Below are 27881 nucleotides of genomic sequence, written 5' to 3'. Positions count from 1 at the left end.
CCTTCTTCCTTCCTCTCCCCCACTCTCTTCTTTTTTTGTCTTCCCAACTTACTTCTCACCTCCTTCTTCCTTCCTCTCCCCCACTCTCTTCTTTTTTTGTCTTCCCAACTTACTTCTCACCTCCTTCTTCCTTCCTCTCCCCCACTCTCTTCTTTTTTTGTCTTCCCGACTTACTTCTCACCTCCTTCTTCCTTCCTCTCCCCCACTCTCTTCTTTTTTTGTCTTCCCGACTTACTTTTCACCTTCTTCTTCCTTCCTCTCCACCACTCTACTTTCCTTGTTCTTCCCTACTTACTTTTCACCTCTTCGTTCCACTCTCCCAATCTACACTACTACTTGTGCAAAATTAACTACAGCTGTTAAATAACTGAAGTGCAAATTAACTACAGCTGTTACATAAATAAAGTGCAACTTAACTACAGCTGTTACATAAATAACCAGTAAGTTAACCATAGCTGTAATCTAAATAAAGTGCAAAATAATAACCTGAGCAGATCACTGCTGTTAGAGGAACTCCAAACACAGCTTCAGGTGGCACAAATCAAACGGTCACTTTCTGAGAGCTGCATTAACAACCTCTCATTCAAACGTAAAACAAGAGAGAAATAATCAACTTGCAGCATTTACCAGCATTTCTTTGTAGATTGCCGCTTCCAAGCGTCTATACGGTTCTTCACATAGAACTTCACAGCATCCCAGGTCCTATCTTTAAGTTCCTCTGGAAATGCATGAATACACTCAAGACACTGTACTTTACCAGGAACCTTGCCAGTCTTAATGCTGTGCATCAGCTTTTTTTCCACAGCTTGGACTTCCTCCTTGGTCCACATCTTTCTCTTTCTCCTGGATGTATCTATAAAAATAAAACAAAACCAAAAAGTTCACACTAGAACAGCCAAGATGACCTCAGAAACCGTTTTGGTTTTTGTCCTGTCTGAAGCTTACTGAAACACCAACAATTTCTGTATGAGACTAAAAAAAAAAATTATTGGTGAAATACCGCTGCTTGGCAGTGATGCGGTCTCAGACTCATCATCCTCCTCTGTTCTCCTTTTGATGGGTTTCTTCATCTCTTTCACAGGTTCTGGCCCTTCTCAAAAACAAAGAGATACAATGGTAGAAAAGTTCACTAAAAGCACTGATTGCAACAAGTTGGCGGATAGTTCATCATTTCACAAGTAACATAATATAGCCAAAATGGCATTTTTAAAAGTAAAGAGTTTTTTAAATAAGGCTTGGAAGTAGATTAAAAAAAAAACAATAAATCCTTCCTTCTTTGACCCCACACTATGTTCCCTTTCTCCTTCCCTTTTCCCTTCCTTCCTTCCTTCCCTGTTGCCCTTTGTTCTTAATTTTTTCTTTCCTTGACCAAATCTGTTCCCTCCCCAAATCTTCCCTCCAATTCTCTTTCCTTAATTTTTCCCCTTTTATCTGTCCACAATACATCCTCTCTTTCTACCTTCCTTCCTTCTTTCCCTGTGTCCTGCCCAACTTGACCCACAAGAACAATGGGACAGTTGAAATAAACCAAGGTAATAAACAGTGCAATTTAAAAAAGGAGCACAGCTCAAAGACCAATACATGACAGTAAAAGCAGTCTGATGTGTAAAGAGTTGCTCAACATAAAAACTGAATTGTGCATTAAGTGGCTTGTTACACCCAATCAACCAGTTATCGGTGACATACCTCTGTTTGGCGGTGATGCGGTCTCAGACTCTTGGTCATCCTCCTCTGTTCTCCTTTTGATGGGTTTCTTCATCTTTTTCACAGGTTTTGGCCCTTCTCAAAAACAAAGAGATACAATGGTAGAAAAGTTCACTAAAAGCACTGATTGCACCAAGTTGGAAGATAGTTCATCATTTAACAAGAAACAGAAGATAGCCAAAATTGCATTGTTGACAAGTAAAGACTTTTTAAAACAAGGCTTGGTGGTAGATAAAAAAAAAACAATAAATGACACTGTAGAAGTGCCATTATATAACAAGATTTGATTATTTTTTTTAAAAAAGTAAAGTGGATTACACCCACTGAAACAGGTCCCTCTTTCTCTCCCTTCATCCTTCCTTCTTTGACCCCACACTATGTTCCCTTTCTCCTTCCCTTTTCCCTTCCTTCCTTCCTTCCCTGTTGCCCTTTGTTCTTAATTTTTTCTTTCCTTGACCAAATCTGTTCCCTCCCCAAATCTTCCCTCCAATTCTCTTTCCTTAATTTTTCCCCTTTTATCTGTCCACAATACATCCTCTCTTTCTACCTTCCTTCCTTCTTTCCCTGTGTCCTGCCCAACTTGACCCACAAGAACAATGGGACAGTTGAAATAAACCAAGGTAATAAACAGTGCAATTTAAAAAAGGAGCACAGCTCAAAGACCAATACATGACAGTAAAAGCAGTCTGATGTGTAAAGAGTTGCTCAACATAAAAACTGAATTGTGCATTAAGTGGCTTGTTACACCCAATCAACCAGTTATCGGTGACATACCTCTGTTTGGCGGTGATGCGGTCTCAGACTCTTGGTCATCCTCTGTTCTCCTTTTGATGGGTTTCTTCATCTTTTTCACAGGTTTTGGCCCTTCTCAAAAACAAAGAGATACAATGGTAGAAAAGTTCACTAAAAGCACTGATTGCACCAAGTTGGAAGATAGTTCATCATTTAACAAGAAACAAAAGATAGCCAAAATGGCATTGTTGACAAGTAAAGACTTTTTAAAACAAGGCTTAGTGGTAGATTAAAAAAAAACAATAAATGACACTGTAGAAGTGCCATTATATTACAAGATTTGATTATTTAAAAAAAAAAAAGTAAAGTAGATTACACCCACTGAAACAGGTCCCTCTTTCTCTCCCTTCATCCTTCCTTCCTTCTTTGACCCCACACTATGTTCCCTTTCTCCTTCCCTTTTCCCTTCCTTCCTTCCCTGTTGCCCTCTGTTCTTAATTTTTTCTTTCCTTGACCAAATCTGTTCCCTCCCCAAATCTTCCCTCCAATTCTCTTTCCTTAATTTTTTCCCTTTCATCTGTCCACAATACATCCTCTCTTTCTACCTTCCTTCCTTCTTTCCCTGTGTCCTGCCCAACTTGACCCACAAGAACAATGGGACAGTTGAAATAAACCAAGGTAATAAACAGTGCAATTTAAAAAAGGAGCACAGCTCAAAGACCAATACATGACAGTTAAAGCAGTCTTATGTGTAAAGAGTTGCTCAACATAAAAACTGAATTGTGCATTAAGTGGCTTGTTACACCCAATCAACCAGTTATCGGTGACATACCTCTGTTTGGCGGTGATGCGGTCTCAGACTCATCGTCCTCCTCTGTCCAGGTCCTTTTCACGGTTCTTGATCTACCTATAGACAAACAGATTCACAGTAGAATATTTTAAAAAGCTCCTTCAGTAAAGCACTGATGAGGGAACAGCTGACCACTTCCAAGCACCATGAGAGATCAAGTACTGTGCACATAAGAGAAGTAAACAGGTCATGTTTAAATACCTCTGGTAAGCTGCAGCGAAGCATCAGACTCTGGGTCCTCCTCTGTAGGTGTCCACTCAACAGGCCTGTTCTTTTTGTCTGATCTTTGACCTTCATTGAAAAACACAAAGATGCTTTGTTAAAAGAGGCTTCATCCTCCAAGGGGTACCCAGTCCCTGAGTTGAGAACCACTGGTTCAGTGAAAATACCTGATGAGTTAGATGATGGACTCAACATCACATCTTCATCTTCACTTCCAGATAGAGAGCTGTCTTCAGGTACTTCCTCTGAATAAACACAGCAAAAAAACGTTGTGAACTAGTATGTCAAACTAATGTGTACATGGCACCTATAAACCATCACAATTTAAAATGATAAAAATAGTGCGTGCAATGACAGGTATTACCATCAGGATCAACGCTGATCTCGTCCAGAGTCATGCCTTTAAACTGTGACAGTTCTCCTCTCCCGCAGGCCATAAGCAACTTTGCAACTTTGGCAACTTGTAGTGTTCCTTCAGGCAGCCGGTAATATTGTCGATGGACTCTGATGTTGTGACCCATAAAATCTGCTAGGCAGTCCTGCTCGTTGTCTCTCAGGTTTAGAACTTGTGACATTGTTGCCATCTGTTTCCTTAATCTTGTTGATGTCAATGTTTGAGGGTCCTTAGCTCCGCATTCACATGCCATTGCACGGATGGCATCAGATCCTCTGAGGTGGCTTTCTGCTTCTGGTCTCCCAAACAAATACAGATTCTCATCCGGCACTTCACATTTCCGACGATAATTCACCAGCAACTGAATGGAGGACACCATTTCTGGGCTGAGTAAGACAGGAACCTTTTTGTCCCGCTTACCTCTGATTTCCACCCGCTCAAAGTATTTGCAGAGCTTCTTTTCAACATCGCTCAAGGCAAGGTCAAGATCTGGATTACTGGCAAAAGTGTTTCTCAACATGAAGTCATTCAGAGACATCTTCGAGACCTCACCCTCTCTCCTTCGATTGAAGACGATTACTTCACAGAGTGTCAGTTTAGCAAGACGTAACCAGTTGCTCTTATTTTGTTCATTTTTGAGACTGGATTGACACTTTGACCTTTCTGCGTCAATATGGTTGTGAAGTTTCACAACATCTTCACAGTAGGGGATTAGAAGAGGTTTATTCCATTTTGACTCTCTGAGGTTCCTCAGTGCGTGCGAGGATACCCACTCATCCCACTTTTTTTCTTTCAGTGTCCTGAATGTCACCACATTTTCAAGGGCCTTCTTGTTCTCAGCCATCCTTGCATCAACCTCTGCAATATCTGCTATTTTGGTTAGGCTATGACCAAGTTTGAGCGCCAAAGACGGAATCTTGAAGCTGCTGGTATCTTCACTCCATCCACAGACCATCTTCACAGCAGTCACAACATGGCAGAAGTTTGCTGGGAGAAAGAAGTCATCCATTGTTTTCAGCTTGCCAAGGGTCTTTGCTCGGAGAACTAACCGTCCCATTTCTCGCATCTTTTGCCTGATGTATTGGTGTTGGCTTGTGTCTGTGCCTTTTTTGTTATAGAAGTGTTCTCCTAGCTTCAGAATATATTTTTGTTGCCGAATTATGTCTGTTATGTTGTCTTGATTCATGTCATTTACAAGGGCCCAGACTTTGTCATTTGTCCCCTTTGGGACAGGCTGTCCAGCAGCACAAAGTGACTGCACTCTAGTTCTGCCTGGTTTTCCAGCTTTTCTTTTCTCTGCCAGTTTGCATCTTTTCAAGTGGCGCCACAATGCCTTCCTTTTGAGGAATGCCTCACAGTATATGCAGTGTAGATACTCTTTCACATCCACTGGTTTACTGCTTTGCTGAGAGGGTACCATCACCCCTTTTCTTTCCTCCAGGACTTCAAAATTGTGTCGACGATTGCCTTTATTTCGAATAAGATTTAACTGCACCTTCCTCTCCGCTGATCCTTTTGGAAAAGAAAATGCTCGTGCTACCTCGGTCAAGTTGCTGTGTTTCATCTCCAAGTGTCGTGCAATTTTTGCATATGGTTTAGAACAGTACATACAGTAGTGCCTCTTATTGTACACTCTACTGCCGTTTTTCTTCTTTTTCAACCTCAGGACTTGAACATCGCTGTCCCTAGAGGATTCGGAGATCTCCCATTCTCCTGTGGAACTGGAAGAGGTCAATGTGTTCTTTCTGGTTTTTACACGCTTGACACAACTTTTCTTCAGGCATTCATCATCCGAGTTTCTCATTATACTGTACTTTATTTTAGACTTTATCAGCTTCGGTTCCTCTTCTGATTCTTCCGTAGAACTAGGCACATACTCATCCTCACTTATTTCACTGCTTATCGGAGAGTCATCAGTGGAGATCCCAAGCATTTCCTTTGTAAGCTAGAAAAAAAAGTCACATGTGACATAATTACCACATTTTTAAGAATATATCCTATTTAAAATTTTAATCCTACCATCAGAAGTGATTTTAGAATACACACTGGTTTGTCTGCATACTTACAACCACACTCTCAGTACTGCTCAGCGGTGAAACGTTTGCATCTGAAGGGCACTGGTCCATTTTCTGAATGAGCAACCAAAAACATAGAACATGTCAACACATACCATTCCCAATCTAAAAGCATTTTCGCTAGCATTAGCTAAATTAGAATGCTAGTGTGGGAGGGGCTTAACTAGCTTGGGGGATGCTAAAAAGCACAGAAAAGCACTGATTATCATTTTTGCTAGCTTTCAAGCCCTCAATGGTCTTGCCCCTTCTTACCTGTTTTACTTTTATTGTTTTATTGTTGTATAGCTTTATCACAATGTTCTTGAAGCAATTATATTGCTTTTATATTTTGATTTCTATGCTTTTTGTACAGCACTTTGATTGACTGCTGTATTCTTTAAGGCGCTCTATAAATAAACTTGACTTGACTTGCATTAGCTAAGTTAGCATACTACCACTGAATGGGAGAGCTTGGGAATATCAATTAACCTAAGAAAAAAGTAAAAAAAAAAAAGTTAAAAAAATTAATTATATATATGATAATTAGCAATAAAGTTAGTGTATGCTATTTAATAGTGCTGTCAGGCGATTAAAAAAAATAATCTAATTAATTACAGGATTTGTAATTAATTTATCTAATTAATCGCATTTTAATCTCATATCTGCTTAAGGTCCCAAAATAAAGAATTTGAATTCCAGGACATTAAAATTACATTTAAAAAACATTAAAAAATGAGGTGGGAATATATACAACACACTTTTGAGGACCAGGGCTAAAGGCTAAAAACTGTGAGGAACTATGTACAAGACACTTAATTCAAGTCTTGGATCAAAGAAAAGTGAAGTATTCTCAGTTTAACATGCTCTGAACACACAAACAGTTGCTGATTGGTGCAGAGCAGCCCCAAGCTGAAACATGACACCAGGAAGATGGAAGGAAATTTTCAAAGAATTCTTTAGATTTAAATACAGGACAAATATCGATCATTCAGGGCTTGTTTAATGCAGTAAAAAGTGTAGAAATATCTGTTTTTTACAGAATTGAGCTAGAGCAAACGGTTGATTTTCTGCAGATTTTCAAAAAGGACTTGTGAATAAATGAGATACATTCAGGGACTGTCGGAAATTTAAGAATCTGACGAGAACACCACTTTTTCCTAGTAGGACAAACTGTTTGTAAATGTCAGACATTTGAAAATAAGTGCGTCTTTGAACGCCCCGTGGGTTTGGGATTCAGATTAATCTGTGTTAATTTTTATAACGCGTTACTTTGCGGTGTAATTAATTAATCTAATTAACCCTTTAAAATGACAGCCCTACTATTTAATTGTTTTCCCCATTGACCACCATTGGTCTAACAATTTGGGCAAAAACCTACTTTCACATCTTAATACTAACCGACAGCCTAGTAGGAGCTGAAATTGCTCATTTGTGACCTTACTGTAGACTGCAAGAGGCAATTACATCAAATGTGAAGCTTTGATAATGAGTAAGAAGTTGCAGTCTTCGTTCTTGTTCAAACAAGTTGAAACATGAGAAAAAGATTCTTGGCTGTTTTGGATAATTCTGCATTTACAAATATATGAAGTCTCAGCTTTTATACAATGTCAACATGGATATAAAATTCTAATGATGAGTATAGCTTTAAAACTCTTAAATATAGCATTGTGAAAGTTTTTTGTGGCACACAGCTGTTAACAGACAAAGGCTGAATGTTGTGGTTGACAGATAGTGGTAGAAAGAGCTGGCTTTGTTTAATGGAGACTGAGATAGCTGGGAAGTACAAGTGGAGCAGCAAACTTCACAACAGCAGCCCCTGCTACCTGCTATTTACTCCGGAGGAGACATGAGAAGACACCACCAAGTTAAAGAGATGATGGTAAGTGCTTAATATTTAGCTAAAATTATTATTTTTTTCTGTTTGTAAAGGCTATCAAACCCGCCAGAGCAGGTTAGGAACGCTGCTAATAAGTGTGATAACATCAGTTTGTGTAACATTAGCCTAGGTGTCTCAGGTGTATGCTTTCTCACAGAAATTCCATTTAGGTTATTAACATGATGAGGAAATGTAGTGTTTCATTCAATAAAAAATTGTCTGACTAATCGAGGCAGCCACTGATTTATAGCCACACAACACAAGAAATTTTTTTAACAGTAATATACAAACCTCATGCCTAGGACACAGGGTTGCTGTGAGAGACTGAGGTGAAGATGTCATTAGACTATTTAGCCAAAATAAACAGCATAAGGTATGGTAAATGTATAGTAAAAGAAATGGGGTGAAAGTATTATGAATACGTTATGTTTCTGAATATTAGGCCTGTGGAGTCTGTCTATCTCTAAATTATACTGACCATGTTTTACTTACAATGACATAAATGTATCAAGCAGATATTCCTTACATGTTCCTGCTGTAAAAAGAAAGAAGAAAATTTACAACCTAGATGTGTTGTATAATATTTTCAGTGACAATGAAAAAAACTATTAGATTTTTATAGGGGCTTAAGCTGTTGAACAAGAAGTATGCATACAGACCAACATAAATTCCAGAAGGTCTATATGGTAATGATCAACTGATTTAACAAGATTTAGCTGCTTAGCTAGATGTTTGTATATTTAACTAGCCAAAATTGTTCATGATCTAATTTTTCATTTATTGCCATTTCATTTATAGAAACGTTCTCCTTGAGAAATCAGCTCCTATATGACTCTGTCAAAGGACAGGGCGTGAGATACCAGCAGCACCAGAGGACTGCCAACTTATTTAATTCATGTGACTGTTTAAAGGTATAATTGGTAGTTGGATTTAGATACACTTTTTGTCATGCTGATGAAAATGATCTATATGTACCGATGGCAAGAAATACATGATGTGTTTTTAAAGTAGAGCGGAAAATATCCGCTATCTACAGCAGGAGTACAACAGGGAAAACACCAACCAATCATCATCCAGGGCCACCTTGTTTGTAAACCAATCAAATCCCATCGCCATTCTGCCTGCCTCCTGCGCGTACATTTCACTGGCGTGCACATGATTCAGTGCGCGTGGCCGAGCTGAGAAGGAAGGAGCAGTGCTGCAGAATGGCGGAGAAGCTACCTATACCTCGATTGCCCGTTGCTGCTCCTCCAGCTAAACAGAGCAAGAAAAGAAAGACAGAGGCTTCCTTTTCTTGCTCTGTTCCCCTGCCTCTAACTACTGTTCCTCTCGCTCGACCTCGGGCCTGTCCCCTCTGACCCGATGAGGTACTTGGCTCTGGGCTTTAGTTTCGGATCAGAGTCTAATAAACTCTCACCACAGGGGCTCTGACAATCAGAAAAAAAAAAAATGTGATATTTGGTAAGTCCTAGAGAAAATGTACATGTACTATTTGTATTATAGCTTTACTCCTGATATCATGTCACAGGTAAAAGTGGACTATTCTAGCTTGACAGTCGCGAGTACTGACAAAAGCCATGTTTGTTTGTTGTTTTTTTAGCTTTAAGTTTTAACATTTTGGTGTTTCCTTACCTCTAAATGAGACATGACTCTACGTAGTGCAAAACATAAAATGATGTGCTGAGTCCGTCTCTTAGTCACTCACAATCATAGTTGGGAATCAGCGGCGCCCGTGCATGTAAGCGGGGGCGTTGCTTTGAGGGAGCTCCAAGGGGAGGGGGAGGAGGGGCTAGGGGGAGTCCTGAAGAGATGCTACATTCAAATTCATGCTAGTTTTTCAGGAATGCCAACACTGCCTTTAAGTATGAAATAATAACATATAACTGTTCAATAATATCAAATATATTCTGTATTATTGAGACATTATAGGGTAAAACCTTGTGGGAGTGGTAATTTTTAATAAAATATTACCACTCTGCATAAGCCTTACTGGTTACACAACCGTAGCAGCCGTTATCAGAGAATATTTTGATTGTAGATTAGTTACAGTCTGTGAGACTCAGCCTTCTTAAATTCCTTCAATATCCTCTTTTAATAAAACTAAAGTGCTGCAATATTACTTTAATTCTAAAGTCTTCAAAAAAGAAACATTCTTCTTGTATTTTGCCAATAACATTCCCATAATGTGCACACTAAGCTAGTTCAAAGTTTAAGAACTCATTCTTAACTGCAGTATGCAGCAAAGCATTTTATCCTTTCTCCACACCTGGATCGATTTCTGTCCATAAAGAACAAGCATTTGACATAAGCTCTGAATCTCCATACATATCTAGTAATTAGGGCTGTAAAGTCCAAGTCGACTGGTCGACTTATTGGCCGATGCGTGCTCAGTCGACCAAAATTCTGATTGGTTGACCAAATGTATCAATTTATATTTTCCCCTGCAGTATATGGTTCATTTTATCGGGAGAACTGTATCAAGTGAACCATTTCACAGGAAACAGCCTATCTTTTCATGTCTTTATCGTTCATGTCAATATTAATATTATATTAAGAAAATTTCAATATTCTAGTCTAATAATCCTTTATTCGCAGCCGCTGCTGCATGCGCTCTGTGCTCTGCCTTCTGCAGCGGGGCATCCCTCACCCAGTCCGCACTGGATTTTATGCCTCATATAAATATCCAAATGCAAAAACGACATCATATGTGAAATTGTCAATTTTATTTCTGAGGATATGAGGGGCATTGGTGTCGTGGAAGGCCAAGAAAAACATTGGAACGCAACACAATTACGCACGCATTAACGGCAAAATACGAGGGAGCAAAAAATAGAAAGTTTCTGAGTTAATAAAGATAACAGATGTGGATGTGTCTTTGAATGGAGTCCTATATGACAGTGACTGCCCATTTCACTGATGAAGACTGGAAAGTAGGGCTGAACGATTTTAAGAAAAGATTGAATTGTGATTTTTCAGGCAGATATTGTGATTTCAATTCGATTCACGATTTTCTTCTAATCAAGCTTTGGGATATTCACATGTAGGGCTGAACGATTTTAGGAAAATATCTAATTTTTCTGGCAGATATTGCAATTCACGATTTTTTAATCATTAATAGTGATGATAAATAATCTGTTTTTATCAATTTCTACTCCTAACTAGAGGCTTTGTGTTGTTGACCTGCTTACCAGCACTTTTAACATATAGATTGTCTACAAATTTGGAAAACAGAATGTGTATAATACTTGACACAACAGATCCTGAGTCAGTCAGGAGCGCTGCAAAAAATTGCTCCTTTGGCTCCATTGCATTGTCTAAAATTGAGATTTCGATCTGAAAACGATAAACTGTTCAGCCCTACTGGAAAGCAAAGAGTCTTCTGCTTGAGAGAAGAAAAAAAGGAGAGGCGGACACAGGAACAAACATCTTTATATGAACTTGCAGAGTTTGAGCAGAAAAAAGTGTTTATTGTAGTGAACAACGTGGCTAATATGGGACTCTGTGTGGAAACACTAAGGGAGTCCCATGAATGGTTTAAGATGCAGGGCATTTGGAGGTGCACCGGGCACACCTTGCAGCTCGGTATGAATGTGGCGCTCAAACAGTCGCGCTGTGGCTGCAGCACGTCATGTTCTGGCGTATTTTAATAAGGAACACAAAGCAAAAACTGGGCTAAAACAGAAGTAGAAGCAGGTGCTGATATAAGTTTAATCCAGCAGTAGCACGTCATTTTGTAGCACATTCTAAAAAGGGACGGAAAGCAAAAAAAACCTGGGCTAAAACAGAAGCAGGTGCTGAAATAAGTCTTACTGTGCCGCACTTCGCTGACCTCCCCCCGTGCAATTGGTCGATTTTTGGTTGACAATTGCTGTGCTTTGGTCGACCAACAGTTTCTTTGGTTGATTACAGCCCTACTAATAATACACAACCTCTTGGGTCATGGAGCTGTCTAAATATCTGGCTTTGTTATGATTTATTTGTTTTTATCATACAGAAGCTTCATAACCCAAAAGGTTAGAAAACACAGAGCCTAAAATGTGATTTGTAGTCTCTCTCTGCGCCCAGCATGTCAGCATCTATCTCAGGTTGTATCACCAGTAACGCTTATGTTTAAAAATCACACTAAAAGTAGAATAACTTAAGGCACATCTCTGAAGCACATATGCACACCTCATATGCTTTCAAGTTTTGATTGTTTAGCTGTTACAATGCCAGAAAGCCTTTTAACATCGGAAATAATTTTAAGGAGTTAATTTACAACAACACATTGGCTAGTTGGGGTGCTGGTTTGGCTGAGTGGTTAACAACCAGGCACCCCATGTACATGCTACTGTCGGTACAGGTTTGAATCCCGCCTGTGGTCAGTTAGCTGAGTGTCTTCACTGCTCTCCCTTCCCCCCTTTCAAAAGCCTATGCAGTCTCTTTCCTATCAATAAAGGCAAAAAAAATGCCCAAAAGATACATTAAAAAAAACATTGGCTAGTTATGGTGTTGTGAAAATGCCTGACACATTTAGGGCATTTTTAGCATTTATATATTTATAAATATATTTTGATTTAGGTCCATTTTTTTTTCTTTAAGGCTGAAGTGGATGCTAAGAAGTGCACATAAAGAATCAAAGTAACCTATATATGAAACATTATATATTTCAAGACAATTATGTATGGGTGCTTCTTAATTTGAATTTTGCTACTGTCTCAGAAATATGGATTGGTAAACCCTGGATTAAAAATATACAGCTTCTTATTAGCACAGTCTTGAAAGTTATATTTTCAATGTAATTTAGTAGATATTACTAAGCTCCACACCACAATAAAGTGATAACTTTCCCAGATTTGTGTGTAGGTGTGTTTGACGTAACTGACAAGTGCATCTTTATAATTTAATAAAGTTTAAGATAGCACCTAAAACAACTCAATTTTATGCTGAAAATGTTAACCCCATGATAAAACACACTGGAGAAAAATTGTTAGTTTGGAAGGAGCTTCCCATATCCTTTCTTGTCAGAGTCAGTCTCATCAAGATGATAATTCTCCCCAAAGTTATTTACCCTCTATCCATGCTCTTCATCTTTGAAGAGAAAAAACATTAACCCTTTAAGGCCCAAGACCATAGATTATAGCCAGAAAATTAAAAAAAAATTTGGAGCTGAAATGTTTATTTCACTTTCTGCTAAAATCCATAAAAATCAAAATGTCCATAAAATTCAACATGTAGTTTTTTTGTATCTCATTTGATACATTAGGTGTTTTGGGCAACTGATAACTCATTTGAGGAGTTTTTTTTATCATTTATTTGATTGTATCCAGATGTTTTTTTGTAATTTGCTGATCATGTTGAGTAAAAGGAGGTATCATAAAAGTATGTATCAAAAATGATACAATTGGCTGTATAGGGTTAAAGATATAGATAAAGCTCTCTCTGACTTTATATGGGCTGGCAGAAAGCCTAAAATTAAATTAGATATTTAACAACTACCAAGAGAACAAGGAGGTTGGGGCCTTCCCAACATTACAACCATTCAAACTCAAAACAAGCCATGATTATATCAATATGGGAAACTACTCAACCAAAGCCACCATAGTTTGAGATTGAAGCAACCTTCTCCAAACCGTACTCTCTTGTCAACTTGCTTGATAAATGAAGGAGTGAACTACCAATCATGGTAAATGATAATTTTTTAATTACCAATGCGAGCAATGCTTGGAATTATCAACGGAAATTATTTAGAACTAAACATAAACTGAATTGTTTAGCAATGATTGAAAATCCTGATTTAACTGGACGGGGCACTGGATCTAATTTCAGAACGGGTATGAAGCAGGAAGTCCCCATATTTATGACTGTTGGGACAGAGGAAAAATTAAAACATTTGAATCACTACAGGCTACATATAAACTACAAACAAAAGAATTTTACAAATACCTTCAGGTCAGACACCATGTATTTACTAAAATGGATACTCTCAGTCTTTCAGATGACTTTAATGTATTAGACAAGACAATCTTAGATAGTTTTAAACAAGGTCACTTCATCTCCAAATTTTATACTTGGCTGCAAAATTTAAATTCAGATAGACCGTCATTCTTACGGAAGTCATGGGGGACTCAGCTGAAAACAACAATAGAAATGGAAACCTGGGAGGAAACTTTACTTTTACCTTCAAAAATATCTACATGTAATAGACTCAGAGAAATGCAATATAATATCTTACAGAATATATGGACATATATCTCCATATATGTATGGTAAATATACAACTGGGACATCTCCAAACTGTCCAAAAAGGTTTATTTTAGGAACAAGATTACACTGTCTTTGGGAATTTGAAAAGATCCAGCAGTTTTGGCAAAATGTATGTGATGAGGTTGGTGTGATAATCAAACAGCAATTACAGCCTAACCCATTATTATGTCTATTGGGATGTATCTCTGATTCACTAAGACTGCATAAGAATATTGTACATTTTTTGCTTATGTTGGGTTCGAAGGCTGCTACGATTAAGTGGGTAGGAGATTAACTTCTGTCGATACATTTGTGGAAATCGTTGGTATCAGACTATATTTCTCTGGAAAGGCTGAGATTTAGTATTAATGGTCAAAGAGACCCATTTACATAAAAGTTTGGCAAAAGGTTGGAGTACCTAGGAACTGTGTGCGCAACTACCTGGTATGAAACACAATGAGAATTTGTAAGAACATTGTGGATGTATTCTGGATTTGCTACATATCTCATTTAATATGTATATACACTGTACTGGACTTTTATAATTATGAAAATGTTCAATAAAAAGAATGTTCCAAAAAAAAAAATAAAGTTGAATATTTGTAAAATCCTACAGTAAATAGACCGATAAATACACTTGTTGCAACATATTTCATCGAGTTAAACACATGTAACTATATTTATGGCTATAATCTTTTTAAAGATCAACTTGTAACCGTCAACACTAGTTTTTTTTTTTTTTTTGTGAATTAGTATTTGTCTGTTGATCCAAAATAGTTGATCCATGTCAAATTTTTCAACATTTAAATTTCATTTAAATTAAATTTAATAGTCTGCAAAAAATTAAATGAAAAGATGGTAATTCAATCTTGATTTCTGAGATGTTCCCTTAACTCTACTCATGCATGTAGCCTGTTTCAAATTTATGAGATTGTTAATTCTGAAATCAGAAATTGGCATTTATCTCGTCTAGAAATATTTTTCAGTGAGAAAAACACCAATTATCTAAGCACATGGAATTATTTATTTTTTCACTCAACAGATTAATACGGTCCTTCAGAGATCATCTTTTATCATTAAGTTATGTCAATGCTTGAATTTTGTTTGAGAACAGTATGCAAGATTACCTTGTAAACAAATGAAATGCCGTATTATTCCAAGTAATACAGCTGTTGCTTTTTTGTGTGAAGTAGCAACTTGCTGACAATGAATTTATATACGGTTGGCTTTAACTATATAATGTTTAAGGGTGAAATTTATTAATTCTTTATACTCCAGATGATAAAGATGCCATTTCAATTTTAAAAAGTATCTATCTGCTATTGACAACATTAAAAGTTGTTTTTGAAATTTTTATTTGTTCAGAAAATAAATCGTTATAAGCAAATTGTTCTTACTCCCATGCTCAAGATTATTCAAGACCCTAAATCAACCTATTGCAACCTATTTTTGTGATTGATGTTTTCTCTCAAAACAGTATTGGTTTTTGTCTGTCTTTGTTTTTTTCAACCTGTCAGAAGACATATTCCCATTTAGTTTGCCAAATGACACAGCTTCATTTCTCTCTTCCTCTATTGATGTGTTTTCACACTCCAGTACAAAGAAGTCTTTTTTTTTCATGTGTCCCTGTACGTATTAAATTCTGTGGGTTAGGCCATCTTAACGATGAATATAGGGTAATGTTATTTTAATGTAAGTTCCCACCTGCAAGATTTATCAGTACCTGATCGGGCATATGCCGTGACTGGCAACGGTATGCATTTTTCATAAATCACATGTCACCATTGCCATAAGCTTGAATCTACATACAGATCTGTACCAGTTTCAAGGCAAGATTGATAAATGAGGGCCCTCTGTGTGACTGCAGATATATCACTTTTGAGTTACGTCAACACTTGAATTGGTCTTAATTGTTACATGATGCTGGTTTGTCTGTGATGATGCCAAATTCATATTTGACACATACAATGCAGCCTTTACTACTTGGACCTTTCCAAAGATTCAGAATGTTCATGGGAATTTCTTTGCCTCGCCTGAAATGATTGAATTTAAAATATTTTTTTACAGTCATTGACCTTTTCAGAAGAACTTTTTAGTAAGTCACATCACCTGTCATATTTTTTGTTAATGTCAAAGAATAATGTGTACAGATGTTACAGGGGCTGAGGACTTTCAAAGAGACCTTGAAAAGAATCTAACTTCTAGTTATATGTCTGACTGTAATCCACAACTTAAAATAAGATTATCAGAACCAGAGCAGGTAGTAGTATTGGTCACTGGAACTGGACTGTTAGACCGTTAGTTAAAGGATGTCAGAGCAGGACAAAGCTAAACAGGAGAGTGATAGATGATGGGATAAAACAAGGATTAAGCTGTTAGTGATACAGATCATTGCAGCTCACGTGCCGTTATACTGCAGTGCTATGATCAAACTTGAGAGTCTATAAATAAAATGAAGAGCCAGGTTACATTTTCTCTGCTTGATGAGGCTGGAGTTGATAAATGAGCACTGGTAGGACACAATCAGGATTCACTTATGTTACATCTGGGCTGTGAGTAGCACTAAATATAGACAACTACTAAACAACGCTACAAACTGAGTTTACAAAGTTTGATTGTTCTCACGTGTCAAACAGCAGCACTGTGTAACTACAAATAAATGCATGACCTCATAACTATGTATCCAGTAAAAATTTGTCTAGAACAAAGAAAATAGAGTTAAAAAGATGATCTGCTCACTACTCATTTGCTTTCAAAACAAACACATACCTTGTACCTTTCAAAACAAACATACCTTGTAAAAAGAGTCACATTCTCATGACAGTGGGTGCAAGTGCTCATGGGAAACATCATTTTTATACCAGAAAGCACTCGCTTTCCCAGATAGTCTTCACAGCTCTTCTAACGCTGATGTTATGTAGCCTTTACTATTTTGACTAATGTAGTCTTTTTTTCAGACTATAGTTATGGACTTCAAGTCTGTCAAATAAAGTAATAATAATAATTAATATAAAATTGGACACAGACATAGGTGTAATCTTTGTTTTAAAATAATATATTTTTAAAGAAAATAACCTTGTTACCGGTATATTATTGAAAGTATTATTACAGTAAAATGAGTAGTAGGAGATGGGTGTGTATTACTTTATTTCTCCATACTTCAGATGATCCACACCTCTCTGACCTATGCATAGCAAACTTGCTTTAAAGGAAAAGTTCGGTTCCTGCATTTTTCACATTATGTATACAATGAAAAGGAAAAATATACTCACCCAGAAGGCTTTCCTGATCCAAACAGTGCTTCGGGAGATATTTAGATCCAAAATCGAGCGAAGGACATCCGTATAATGGTAGCATGTAGGGCATAGATCGCTGCGCCTAAAACTGCATTAATCATCCAAAAACTTGTGTTTTCACCAATATTTCATCATGGTCCGCTCACGCTACTCCTCCATTACAGTCTGTGTCACTCCAGACAGCGCTGTGTGGCTGTGCTGACCTCTGAACTGAAGAAGAAGACTTTGGCCGGCTACACAACGACTTTCTTCTTCCAGTTTTGTGCAAAATGAATATCTATGGGATGAAGATGTTGGGAAGGAGAACTGTGAATATGATGGATGTCCTAACAGTTTCCAGCCAGAGTTTACAGATGAGTAGCTCATTGAAAGGAGGAAGCGGAGGCAGCACTCCAGAGAGTACTGCACATGTGCGGAGGCAAACATTCTTCTTCTTCAGTTCAGAGGTCAGCACAGCCACACAGCGCTGTCTGGAGTGACACAGACTGTAATGGAAGAGTAGCGAGAGCGGACCATGATGAAATATTGGTGAAAACACAAGTTTTTGGATGATTAATGCAGTTTTAGGAGCGGCGATCTATGCTCTATGTGCTACCATTATAGGGATGTCCTTCACTCGATTTTGGATCTAAATATCTCCTGAAGCACTGTTTGGATCAGGAAAGCCTTCTGGGTGAGTATATTGTTCTTTGTCATTCTCTAAACAATGTAAAAGCTGGAGGAACCAAACTTTTCCTTTGAGACTATCCAAATAAGAATATGTTCTTTATTGGTATTTTATGTCAACTAAAGATCATATGAACATTTCCCTGGGACCATAACTGTCCATTCAATGTCAGAGCTCAATGACACCTCACCCTTCTTTGACTTCAGTGTTACAGAAAAAATGCTGTTGACACCAAAACTATTCATACTGCTGAAGTGAAACCACTCTTGACTGTCCAGACTGAACAATTGTGCAGATTGTAATTGTTATGTAGCAATAGCAGAATTACATTCAGGATAATTATATTAACGCAGCATTGTTGTTGAAAAAGTCTAGAAAAATTATCAAATTTTTAATAGCATATTTAGTGTTGGTCTTCACACTACTTATGGTTTGATGTTGTTGTTCTTTTTTTTTTCTTTTTTCCCTTCAAGTTTTACAGTGCTGGAGAAGATTGTTCCCATCACGTAGAACCTGATATTACAGCAGCTCACCTTGAGTGAGCTCTTATTAAAGTAATTATGGCTATATTTTATTACTTATAAACCTCAAGGTGGATGCTCTCTCCTGCCAACCCTGCTGATGACAGATCACTGCTGGAGAGAAAAACATCTCAGAGCCATAGGTGAGAGCTGAACAGGTGAAGGAAAAAAGGCAAAAGTTTAGTTTTGTCATCTGTTCTGATGTTTCTTACTTTGTCTGAGAGCAGATCAGACAGGAGCAGACTGTTCACTGACTGACGCTGTCTCTTAGGAACATAAGGTCGCGCACAAATGCGTACAGGTGAGATAGACAGCGGTTTCATCAGAGTCTCAACGTCCTATAGACTGTAATTTTAGTCTGATTAATCCATTCAAAAAGTCAGCGCAGAGTTCATAAACTAAGTTTATCAGATATCATAATTCAAATGTATGATTCGTTCACGTTTATTGTGTGCATAATGGAGACGACAGTCGATTGCCCCAGCGCTCTCTCACTTTTTCTCATCACTTCTCCTCTTATGCATTGTTTAATCAAGCTTGTAGATGGAAAAACAACTAAAAGTTTTTAATGTAGGACTAAAAATACATAAACTTTTTAAAAATCATGTCTATATTAACCTCTGATTATGTTTTTTTCATGTATAGTGTATATCATGTACAATACATAGTAAATTGTATTTCAGTAGTCGGTCACTACACTAGCCAGGGGGCTGAGAGGCACTCCAACAGTTTGGAATGTTTACATTTGAAGTGTTTATTATAAATGTCATAATACTTTATTTAAGCCAAATAATAGTTAAGACCAAGAGGCATTGTCATAATATAGTTTTAAAAGCAAAATAAAGGGAATCTTTTGGAAAGTCAAACTTCTTGTTTTTTTTAATGCAAAACATGAACTGAAACCAAACCAAAACCGTGATCCCAAAACCGAGATACAAACCGAACCATGGGCTAACTGAACCGTAGAGCCACAACTAACCCCCTAGAGCCACAACTGTTGATAAGAGAGGTTCATGTTTTTCATTCAAAATGATAACATTTAGCAACAAGTTTATGCTGTGGAATTAAAAAAACACTGCTAACCCATGTTTGAATTAAAAGAACTTTCTTGAAAATAAAAAAAATTGACCAGCTGAAGAGCATGGATGAATATATCTAATGCAGTATTTGGTGTAGAAACATAATGTTGGTATTGAAATCATTGAGAGTTTTCCTCTGCAGATAAGTATAAATCTCAAAATGTTTTTCTGGGTCAGTATGACTCAAAACAATGGAGCAGGTCACAAATGAACTTCGCCAATAAATCCTGTTTAACTGTCCACCTGCAGCGCTACAAACTTTTTCTTTGTGCTACGAAAACTTGCTAGCCCAAGCACCACAAGCTAAAAAAGTAAGCATTACACCCCCCCCCACCCCCACCCCCCCCCCCCACCCCCCACCCCCGGGTGCTTGAACCTGCTTCATTGCTCTTTACCTGAAACACAGGCAGCACTTACCTCTTCCAGCTCATCTGTGTCATCTGTGTCGTGTCCCTCCTCCTGATCTCCTGACTTTTCATGCAAGGTTTGGCCCTGTAACTGAAATCAGCACATGCAAAATACCAATCAGCCCTGAAATAATGAAGCATGTATGTTTACAGGTAGTCTGGATCATTCCTGTAGACTAAAGATTTATTCTTTTGGACCTTAAATAAAAAAATGACACTTTTTTAATTTATTGTCAGGTAGCTAGGGTTGCAAAGATTGTTGTGAGTTCATTCTGCTGTCAGCTTTAAATAAAAAAGCCTACATTTGTTCTATTACTGCATTTGAGTTTTTGTTTTATTATTGTTGAAGATTATCAAATCAAAATTTACATATGCCTTGCAGGTGTTGAAAATTTTGCAGGGCTGCATCTCACCTCTCTGTTCTTCTCCTTGCCTACGAGTAGGTCCAAGTCTTCCATCTGGTTGATAGAAATGGTGTCAGTGGTCATCTTTGGGGGCACTATGTGCTGCTTTGACAGATCCGGGCCTGCCGACCCCTGCTGCTGCTGCTGCTGCTGCTGCTGCTGCTGCTGCTGCTGCTGCTGCTGCTGCTGCTGCTTTTGTTGGTCCATAGCTTCCACCTAGATGAAAGAGCAGGAGAGGATAGGAGCTCTCACTTTATGTTCATATCTTTTTTATATACTTATATATAATATACTTGTATAATCAGCCAAGCTATTCCAAATCAGCAATTTGGAAATATAAATTTGATAAAAAACATTTTGATAAATCAGAACTTTATTTTATTTCCATGCAGAATAAAAAATTCACTTACTTCATGTTCTTAATATAAAAAAAATACAGTCGGCACATGAGAAACAACCATATCAGGGCTATGTATACTATATATAGCCAACTATATCAGGGCTGTACTGTGTGACGGTTTTGATTGCCTTCCACTATTAAAGATTATTCTGTGAGACAACAAATATTTAACCACTCATATGTGTGTGAAAAGGTTGGGCTGATCTCTCAGTGTTTCCTTTACATGCTTTTAAAAGTGGCACAGTGCTGTAGCTAATAGATTAATGCCCCTGATCAGATTTTACATTAGAAATAATGAGGACTGCGTACTACTGTTAAAAAAGGCTGCCTGCAGGTCTTTGCAGTCTTTATCAGCTCTGTGTCAAAATTCCTCCTCTCTTGAGGCCTCCTTCCTCTGCTGCTGGTACAGAAGGGCTACGCTGCTGTCAGCCTAATGTCTACAGCAACTGAAGTATAGTCTGCTACAGGCAACTGGAGCTGCGCTGCTTCACCCACGTGACATGACCATACCAATCATCCACACTCTCCACATCTGGCACAAGATTTAAATTTTAAAAAGGAACCCAGCTTCCTCATTGCCTGTCACTGACACTGCTGCCTCACAAGAAACATATTGCCTTCCTTCAGTCCCTCTGCCACCCCAGCATCTACCTGAAGTCATACATTTTATATCTTATTCCCCAAGCCCTGACACCAAACTCATTCATTCACAACAGAACAATACATGCTTAAATGACAAATGATGTGAGCTGTCTGACTGAACTCAACTTATTTTAAGATACTTAGACTCAATCATTATATACAGTGAATGTCTGTTTTAAGTCTGAGTAACAGTCCACTATCAGCCCAACCTCAGCACACAGAACACAGGAGAGAGGCTGAGCATAAAACTCCCTTTTTAGTTCACATAAGGCTGTTTCATACCGCAGGAGTTCCTCCGTTGACGCGGAAACAGGACACGGAGAAGAGAAGGAGGAGAGGAGCGGAGCAGGGCAGGAGAGTCGTGTGCTCCATCACCCCACCCCACCCCACCCCACCCCCATGTGCTCACAGGCAGTCCTGCCAGGCCATGCTACGCTATAAATCGTTCTAAAGTTAACCTTACTGATTTTTTTCAGCAATATATAGTGGAAATTTCGCGGGAAAGAGGTTATAGAAAGATATAGTTTGCTGCATTACAGTTGTCACACGCCGCTTGGAGTAAGCAGAATAGTTCGTTCCAAGCTACTGAGCTAGCATAGCTCCATCTACATTCAGTAGGCTAATGCTGCTGTTTACCATAACTCATTGATTAAAAACCACGCATGCATGTAAACTCGAGCCTGTGATTAATAACACGCATTTCTGTTTTTTTTTTTTTACTGGAAACGAAATCTATAACACTAACTCTACAACTTTTTAGTCCGTTTTGCAAAGTACAATTACAAACATGTTAAGATTAAGAGAAGTTAAATTCTTACCAGCTTCTGATGCCGTGTTAAACATCTATCATGATGAGTCCGTAGCTTCTTCAGTCTTCGGTCGAATCGCGCCAGTCTAGCTGCCATCTCATGCGCCAGGCCGCTGTGAGAGGAGGCGGACGGAGGAGGGGGATGGGCAGCAGAGCGCGGCTCTCCAGTGCACATGCAAGTGCAGGGGGCGGTGTCCCTTTGAAGCTGATGGCTGACGATCAGCACGCTGTTTCTCCACTCCTCACTTTACTCTCCACAGAAACTGTATTAACCCTTTCCTTTTCTTGACAGAAATAATCTAGTTACAAAAGAACCCTTATCATTTTAGCCGTAATAGATCTAGTACAGCTGAAAATATATTAAAATAAATATGTATATTTTAAATATTAAACAATTCATTTCTTTCATTAATTTAATTAATGATGCATTCCAAATATTCTATAAATCTAAAAAATAAAAAAAAAATTCACCACTAAAATATTACTATGTCAGTACTATGAAGCTTCTGATCCAAACACCCAATGACTTATAACAGAAAACGGAAATTGTCAGGGGTGCCCAAACTTTTGCATACCAGTGTGTGTCAAACAAAGCTGCTCTGACCTGATGACATTTTCCTCATCAGGTACCCTTACACTCATTTACATTTTTCTTAGGCCAGTTGTTTTTCAAGGGGTCTTAATGACACATGACTTGAACATTTTCATGTTGGGGGAAAAATGGGGATAAAATGTGTTGATTGTAGTTGAAAACGATAATTAAAAAAACTGTCCTGGACATATCAGAGCAGCAGAATACTTTTGAAAAGGAGCAGAAGTCTGACGGAGAGTAACAGAAAAGCTTGATTTTAAATAATTGTCTCAAAGGGTTGTCCATCAAAATATTAGTTTACATGTCCTTTTCCTGTTTGCTTTGTATATAATATATATTTCTGTTGAACTCCGGTGCTTCACATTACTCAAGATTTGGGGCTTTTCAGAAAATATATTGGGCGTGGGGCCCAATAGTCACCGATGCAATAAAAGATTGATTGGTTCAAAAGTAATCAATAGTCTGGGTAGTTTATAAGAACAGTACTTTGTACTTTTACGTAAGTATTTTTTTTGAACACCAGTACATTTACTTGTACTTGAGTAAAATTTATGGTTATTGTTGTGTGTAAAGTTGTATTGTAATAAGCAATTGAATTGGGCTCCTTTTGAGGTAGAGCTCTGAAAAAAAACATGGAAGGTCAGGGGCTGGCCTTGTCTTATTGTCTCCGATTTGGTGTCAATAGACCCAAAAATGATGGAGCAGGATTTTTTTTTTTTACACATTTCCAGCCTCAGGCTTCATCACTACTAGTAGGCCTCACTGCTGAAAAGAGGGACTTACCATGGGGCTAGACCCTTGAAAATTTATACAGTGCTTCATTTGACTGCCCTGAATAGTCCCACTAAATATCAGACTTCAGTTCCACTGAGAACTAGTTTTATGTTACTTAATATGTTGTACAAAATGTGCCCTTCATTTCCAGATGCTTTCTGAAGTACTGATAGTAGCCAAAATGGAAGTGAACTTCTTGATTGACTCTTAACGTTTTCAAAGTTGTTTTCACTGCAGATCTGCTCCCAGAGCTTTCAGTCTGCCCTTCTGGATGACTTTGTGCCATTTTGGTGCACTTGAGTCAATTGTCCAGTAAGAAACAGGCCTGTACTCTGGCCCCTTTTGAGGTAGAGCTCTGAAAAAAAACATGGAAGGTCAGGGGCTGGCCTTGTCTTATTGTCTCCGATTTGGTGTCAATAGACCCAAAAATGACAGAGCAAGATTTTTTTTTTAACACATTTCCAGCCTCAGGCTTCATCACTACTAGTAGGCCTCACTGCTGAAAAGAGGGACTTACCATGGGGCTAGACCCTTGAAAATTCATACAGTGCTTCATTTGACTGCCCTGAATAGTCCCACTAAATATCAGACTTCAGTTCCACTGAGAATGAGTTTTATGTTACTTAATATGATGTACAAAATGTGCCCTTCATTTCCAGATGCTTTCTGATGTACTGATAGTAGCCAAAATGGAAGTGAACTTCTTGAGTGACTCTTAACTTCATCCAAGTTGTTTTCACTGCAGATCTGCTCCCAAAGCGTTCAGTCTGCCCTTCTGGATGACCTTGAGCTGTTTGGTGAACTGTGATTGTTGCTTTCATTGTTTTTATTAAAGGTTATACTGCATTTTTAGAAGATAGACCCGGTTAGCCTGTCTTTTTTTGCTCCATTGTTGGTGTTTAAGCTCCTATGGGTATGAAAATGTACACCAGCATTGCCATAGGACACAGCATCAAGCAAATTGCCATTTGGTCCAAATTGGTTGAGGAATCTGAGAAATTTTGACCCTTGTTGGCCTTTTGGACATTAAAGGGAGACACCTCCAAACATCAAACCTGTGCCATCTGGCTCCCTGTTGGTTTAGGAGGCTAATATTGTAGATTCTGACTCTTGGGGGGCCCCAGTACTTGTCTTTAAAATTTGGTCTCAATCGGGTTAGTAATAAGGGTGAGCATCCATTCCCACTGGCAGGATGGTCTCAGGGTTTAAAAGGCTAACAAGCCCTGATTTTCCCAGTAGGACCATTGGTCATTTTTTTTTTCTAATGGGACCTCGGGGCTGATCTTTTAGTATGTTATACTAGGTTTTATTTGGAACTGAACTGTGGTGGTTTGGTGTCTCCATGACCTTCCTGTGACCCCTGGCGTACAGTCAAAATTTCACAATTTTGGATTCTGAAGCTCCATAAATTGGAATTTTTTGCATCAAATGAACTGAAACTTTTAGGGGAGATTCAGGTGAGCTTTGTGAGCATGTGATTTCAGAGCCAAGTCTCAAGGTTGTTTCTGTAGCTACTTCTTGTTTGGGAAGGGCTAGCCAGACAGTTCCAGCAGAGTATGATTTTAGAGTTTTCAGAGGTACCAGATCCGAGGTTTCAGCTCTCTAAGTGTTACGGAAGTGAAATGAGAGCAGAAGAGGAACATTTATTGGGAAAATGTGTCCTTTTGGCCCTCATCCGTCTCTAAGAGGCCCCTGGAGGTCTGAAAACGTGCATGAGTAGTCACATTATCCCCATTATGTACAACATGTGCAGTTTGATGCACTTTGGTTTAGGAATGTGTGAGATTTTGACCCTTTTTGGCCATTTCGGCCTTTTTGGACAATAAAGGGTTAATCGTCCAGGGAGAAACAGGCCTGTACTTGGGCTCCTTTTGAGGTAGAGCTCTGAAAAAAAACATGGAAGGTCAGGGGCTGGCCTTGTCTTATTGTCTCCGATTTGGTGTCAATAGACCCAAAAATGACAGAGCAGGATTTTTTTTTTAACACATTTCCAGCCTCAGGCTTCATCACTACTAGTAGGCCTCACTGCTGAAAAGAGGGACTTACCATGGGGCTAGACCCTTGAAAATTCATACAGTGCATCATTTGACTGCCCTGAATAGTCCCACTAAATATCAGACTTCAGTTCCACTGAGAATGAGTTTTATGTTACTTAATATGTTGTACAAAATGTGCCTTTCATTTCCAGATGCTTTCTGAAGTACTGATAGTAGCCAAAATGGAAGTGAACTTCTTGATTGACTGTTAACATTTTCAAAGTTGTTTTCACTGCAGATCTGCTCCCAGAGCTTTCAGTCTGCCCTTCTGGATGACTTTGTGCCATTTTGGTGCACTTGAGTCAATTGTCCAGTAAGAAACAGGCCTGTACTCTGGCCCCTTTTGAGGTAGAGCTCTGAAAAAAAACATGGAAGGTCAGGGGCTGGCCTTGTCTTATTGTCTCCGATTTGGTGTCAATAGACCCAAAAATGACAGAGCAGGATTTTTTTTTTTTAACACATTTCCAGCCTCAGGCTTCATCACTACTAGTAGGCCTCACTGCTGAAAAGAGGGACTTACCATGGGGCTAGACCCTTGAAAATTCATACAGTGCATCATTTGACTGCCCTGAATAGTCCCACTAAATATCAGACTTCAGTTCCACTGAGAATGAGTTTTATGTTACTTAATATGTTGTACAAAATGTGCCCTTCATTTCCAGATGCTTTCTGAAGTACTGATAGTAGCCAAAATGGAAGTGAACTTCTTGATTGACTGTTAACATTTTCAAAGTTGTTTTCACTGCAGATCTGCTCCCAGAGCTTTCAGTCTGCCCTTCTGGATGACTTTGTGCCATTTTGGTGCACTTGAGTCAATTGTCCAGTAAGAAACAGGCCTGTACTCTGGCCCCTTTTGAGGTAGAGCTCTGAAAAAAAACATGGAAGGTCAGGGGCTGGCCTTGTCTTATTGTCTCCGATTTGGTGTCAATAGACCCAAAAATGACAGAGCAGGATTTTTTTTTTTAACACATTTCCAGCCTCAGGCTTCATCACTACTAGTAGGCCTCACTGCTGAAAAGAGGGACTTACCATGGGGCTAGACCCTTGAAAATTCATACAGTGCATCATTTGACTGCCCTGAATAGTCCCACTAAATATCAGACTTCAGTTCCACTGAGAATGAGTTTTATGTTACTTAATATGTTGTACAAAATGTGCCCTTCATTTCCAGATGCTTTCTGAAGTACTGATAGTAGCCAAAATGGAAGTGAACTTCTTGATTGACTGTTAACATTTTCAAAGTTGTTTTCACTGCAGATCTGCTCCCAGAGCTTTCAGTCTGCCCTTCTGGATGACTTTGTGCCATTTTGGTGCACTTGAGTCAATTGTCCAGTAAGAAACAGGCCTGTACTCTGGCCCCTTTTGAGGTAGAGCTCTGAAAAAAAACATGGAAGGTCAGGGGCTGGCCTTGTCTTATTGTCTCCGATTTGGTGTCAATAGACCCAAAAATGACAGAGCAGGATTTTTTTTTTTAACACATTTCCAGCCTCAGGCTTCATCACTACTAGTAGGCCTCACTGCTGAAAAGAGGGACTTACCATGGGGCTAGACCCTTGAAAATTTATACATTGCTTCATTTGACTGCCCTGAATAGTCCCACTAAATATCAGACTTCAGTTCCACTGAGAATGAGTTTTATGTTACTTAATATGTTGTACAAAATGTGCCCTTCATTTCCAGATGCTTTCTGATGTACTGAAAGTAGCCAAAATGGAAGTGAACTTCTTGAGTGACTATTAACTTCATCCAAGGTGTTTTCACTGCAGATCTGCTCCCAGAGCGTTCAGTCTGCCCTTCTGGATGACCTTGAGCTGTTTGGTGAACTGTGATTGTTGCTTTCATTGTTTTTATTAAAGGTTATACTGCATTTTTAGAAGATAGACCCGGTTAGCCTGTCTTTTTTTGCTCCATTGTTGGTGTTTTAGCTCCTATGTGTATGAAAATGTACACCAGCATTGCCATAGGACACAGCATCAAGCAAATTGCCATTTGGTCCAAATTGGTTGAGGAATCTGAGAAATTTTGACCCTTGTTGGCCTTTTGGACATTAAAGGGAGACACCTCCAAACATCAAACCTGTGCCATCTGGCTCCCTGTTGGTTTAGGAGGCTAATATTGTAGATTCTGACTCTTGGGGGGCCCCAGTACTTGTCTTTAAAATTTGGTCTCAATCGGGTTAGTAATAAGGGTGAGCATCC

General features: G+C 38.6%; 2 protein-coding genes across 2 annotated transcripts in view; both read right to left on the bottom strand.

The window, feature by feature from the left end:
* The window catches only part of clmpa (CXADR like membrane protein a), a 132076-nt gene that overhangs the window by 31330 nt on the left and 72865 nt on the right, over positions 1-27881 (bottom strand). The gene's annotated exons all lie outside the window — the stretch shown is intronic.
* LOC141791691 (uncharacterized) lies at positions 624-20573 on the bottom strand. The gene is made up of 12 exons (XM_074672321.1): positions 20441-20573; positions 20038-20118; positions 5969-6031; positions 5717-5847; positions 3873-4889; positions 3676-3753; positions 3488-3577; positions 3269-3343; positions 2479-2571; positions 1687-1779; positions 1001-1090; positions 624-853 (listed from the first exon to the last, which is right to left on the bottom strand). Exons 5-12 carry the CDS (start codon positions 4855-4857, stop codon positions 624-626), a joined length of 1734 nt encoding a protein of 577 aa, XP_074528422.1. The 5' UTR covers positions 4858-4889; positions 5717-5847; positions 5969-6031; positions 20038-20118; positions 20441-20573.

This window comes from Halichoeres trimaculatus, unplaced genomic scaffold (genome assembly GCF_033239565.1).
Source record: "Halichoeres trimaculatus isolate MK-OKI-2021-1 unplaced genomic scaffold, fHalTri1.1 fHalTri1_scaffold_6, whole genome shotgun sequence".
NCBI classification, from domain to species: Eukaryota; Metazoa; Chordata; class Actinopteri; order Labriformes; family Labridae; genus Halichoeres; species Halichoeres trimaculatus.
The sequence above is the reverse complement of the archived record's forward strand: the minus strand, read 5'-3'. Positions and strand labels throughout refer to the sequence as shown.

What these genes read in the sequence shown, in the direction of transcription:
- LOC141791691 (XM_074672321.1), bottom strand. Translation starts at nt 4,857, where the DNA reads ATGGTCTGTGGATGGAGTGAAGATACCAGCAGCTTCAAGATTCCGTCT. An exon ending in TTCGCTGCAGCTTACCAGAG is followed by an intron (nt 3,344 to 3,487) that starts GTATTTAAACAT and finishes GTTTGTCTATAG; the next exon opens with GTAGATCAAGAACCGTGAAA. An exon ending in CGCATCACCGCCAAACAGAG is followed by an intron (nt 1,091 to 1,686) that starts GTATGTCACCGA and finishes GTTTTTGAGAAG; the next exon opens with GGCCAGAACCTGTGAAAGAG.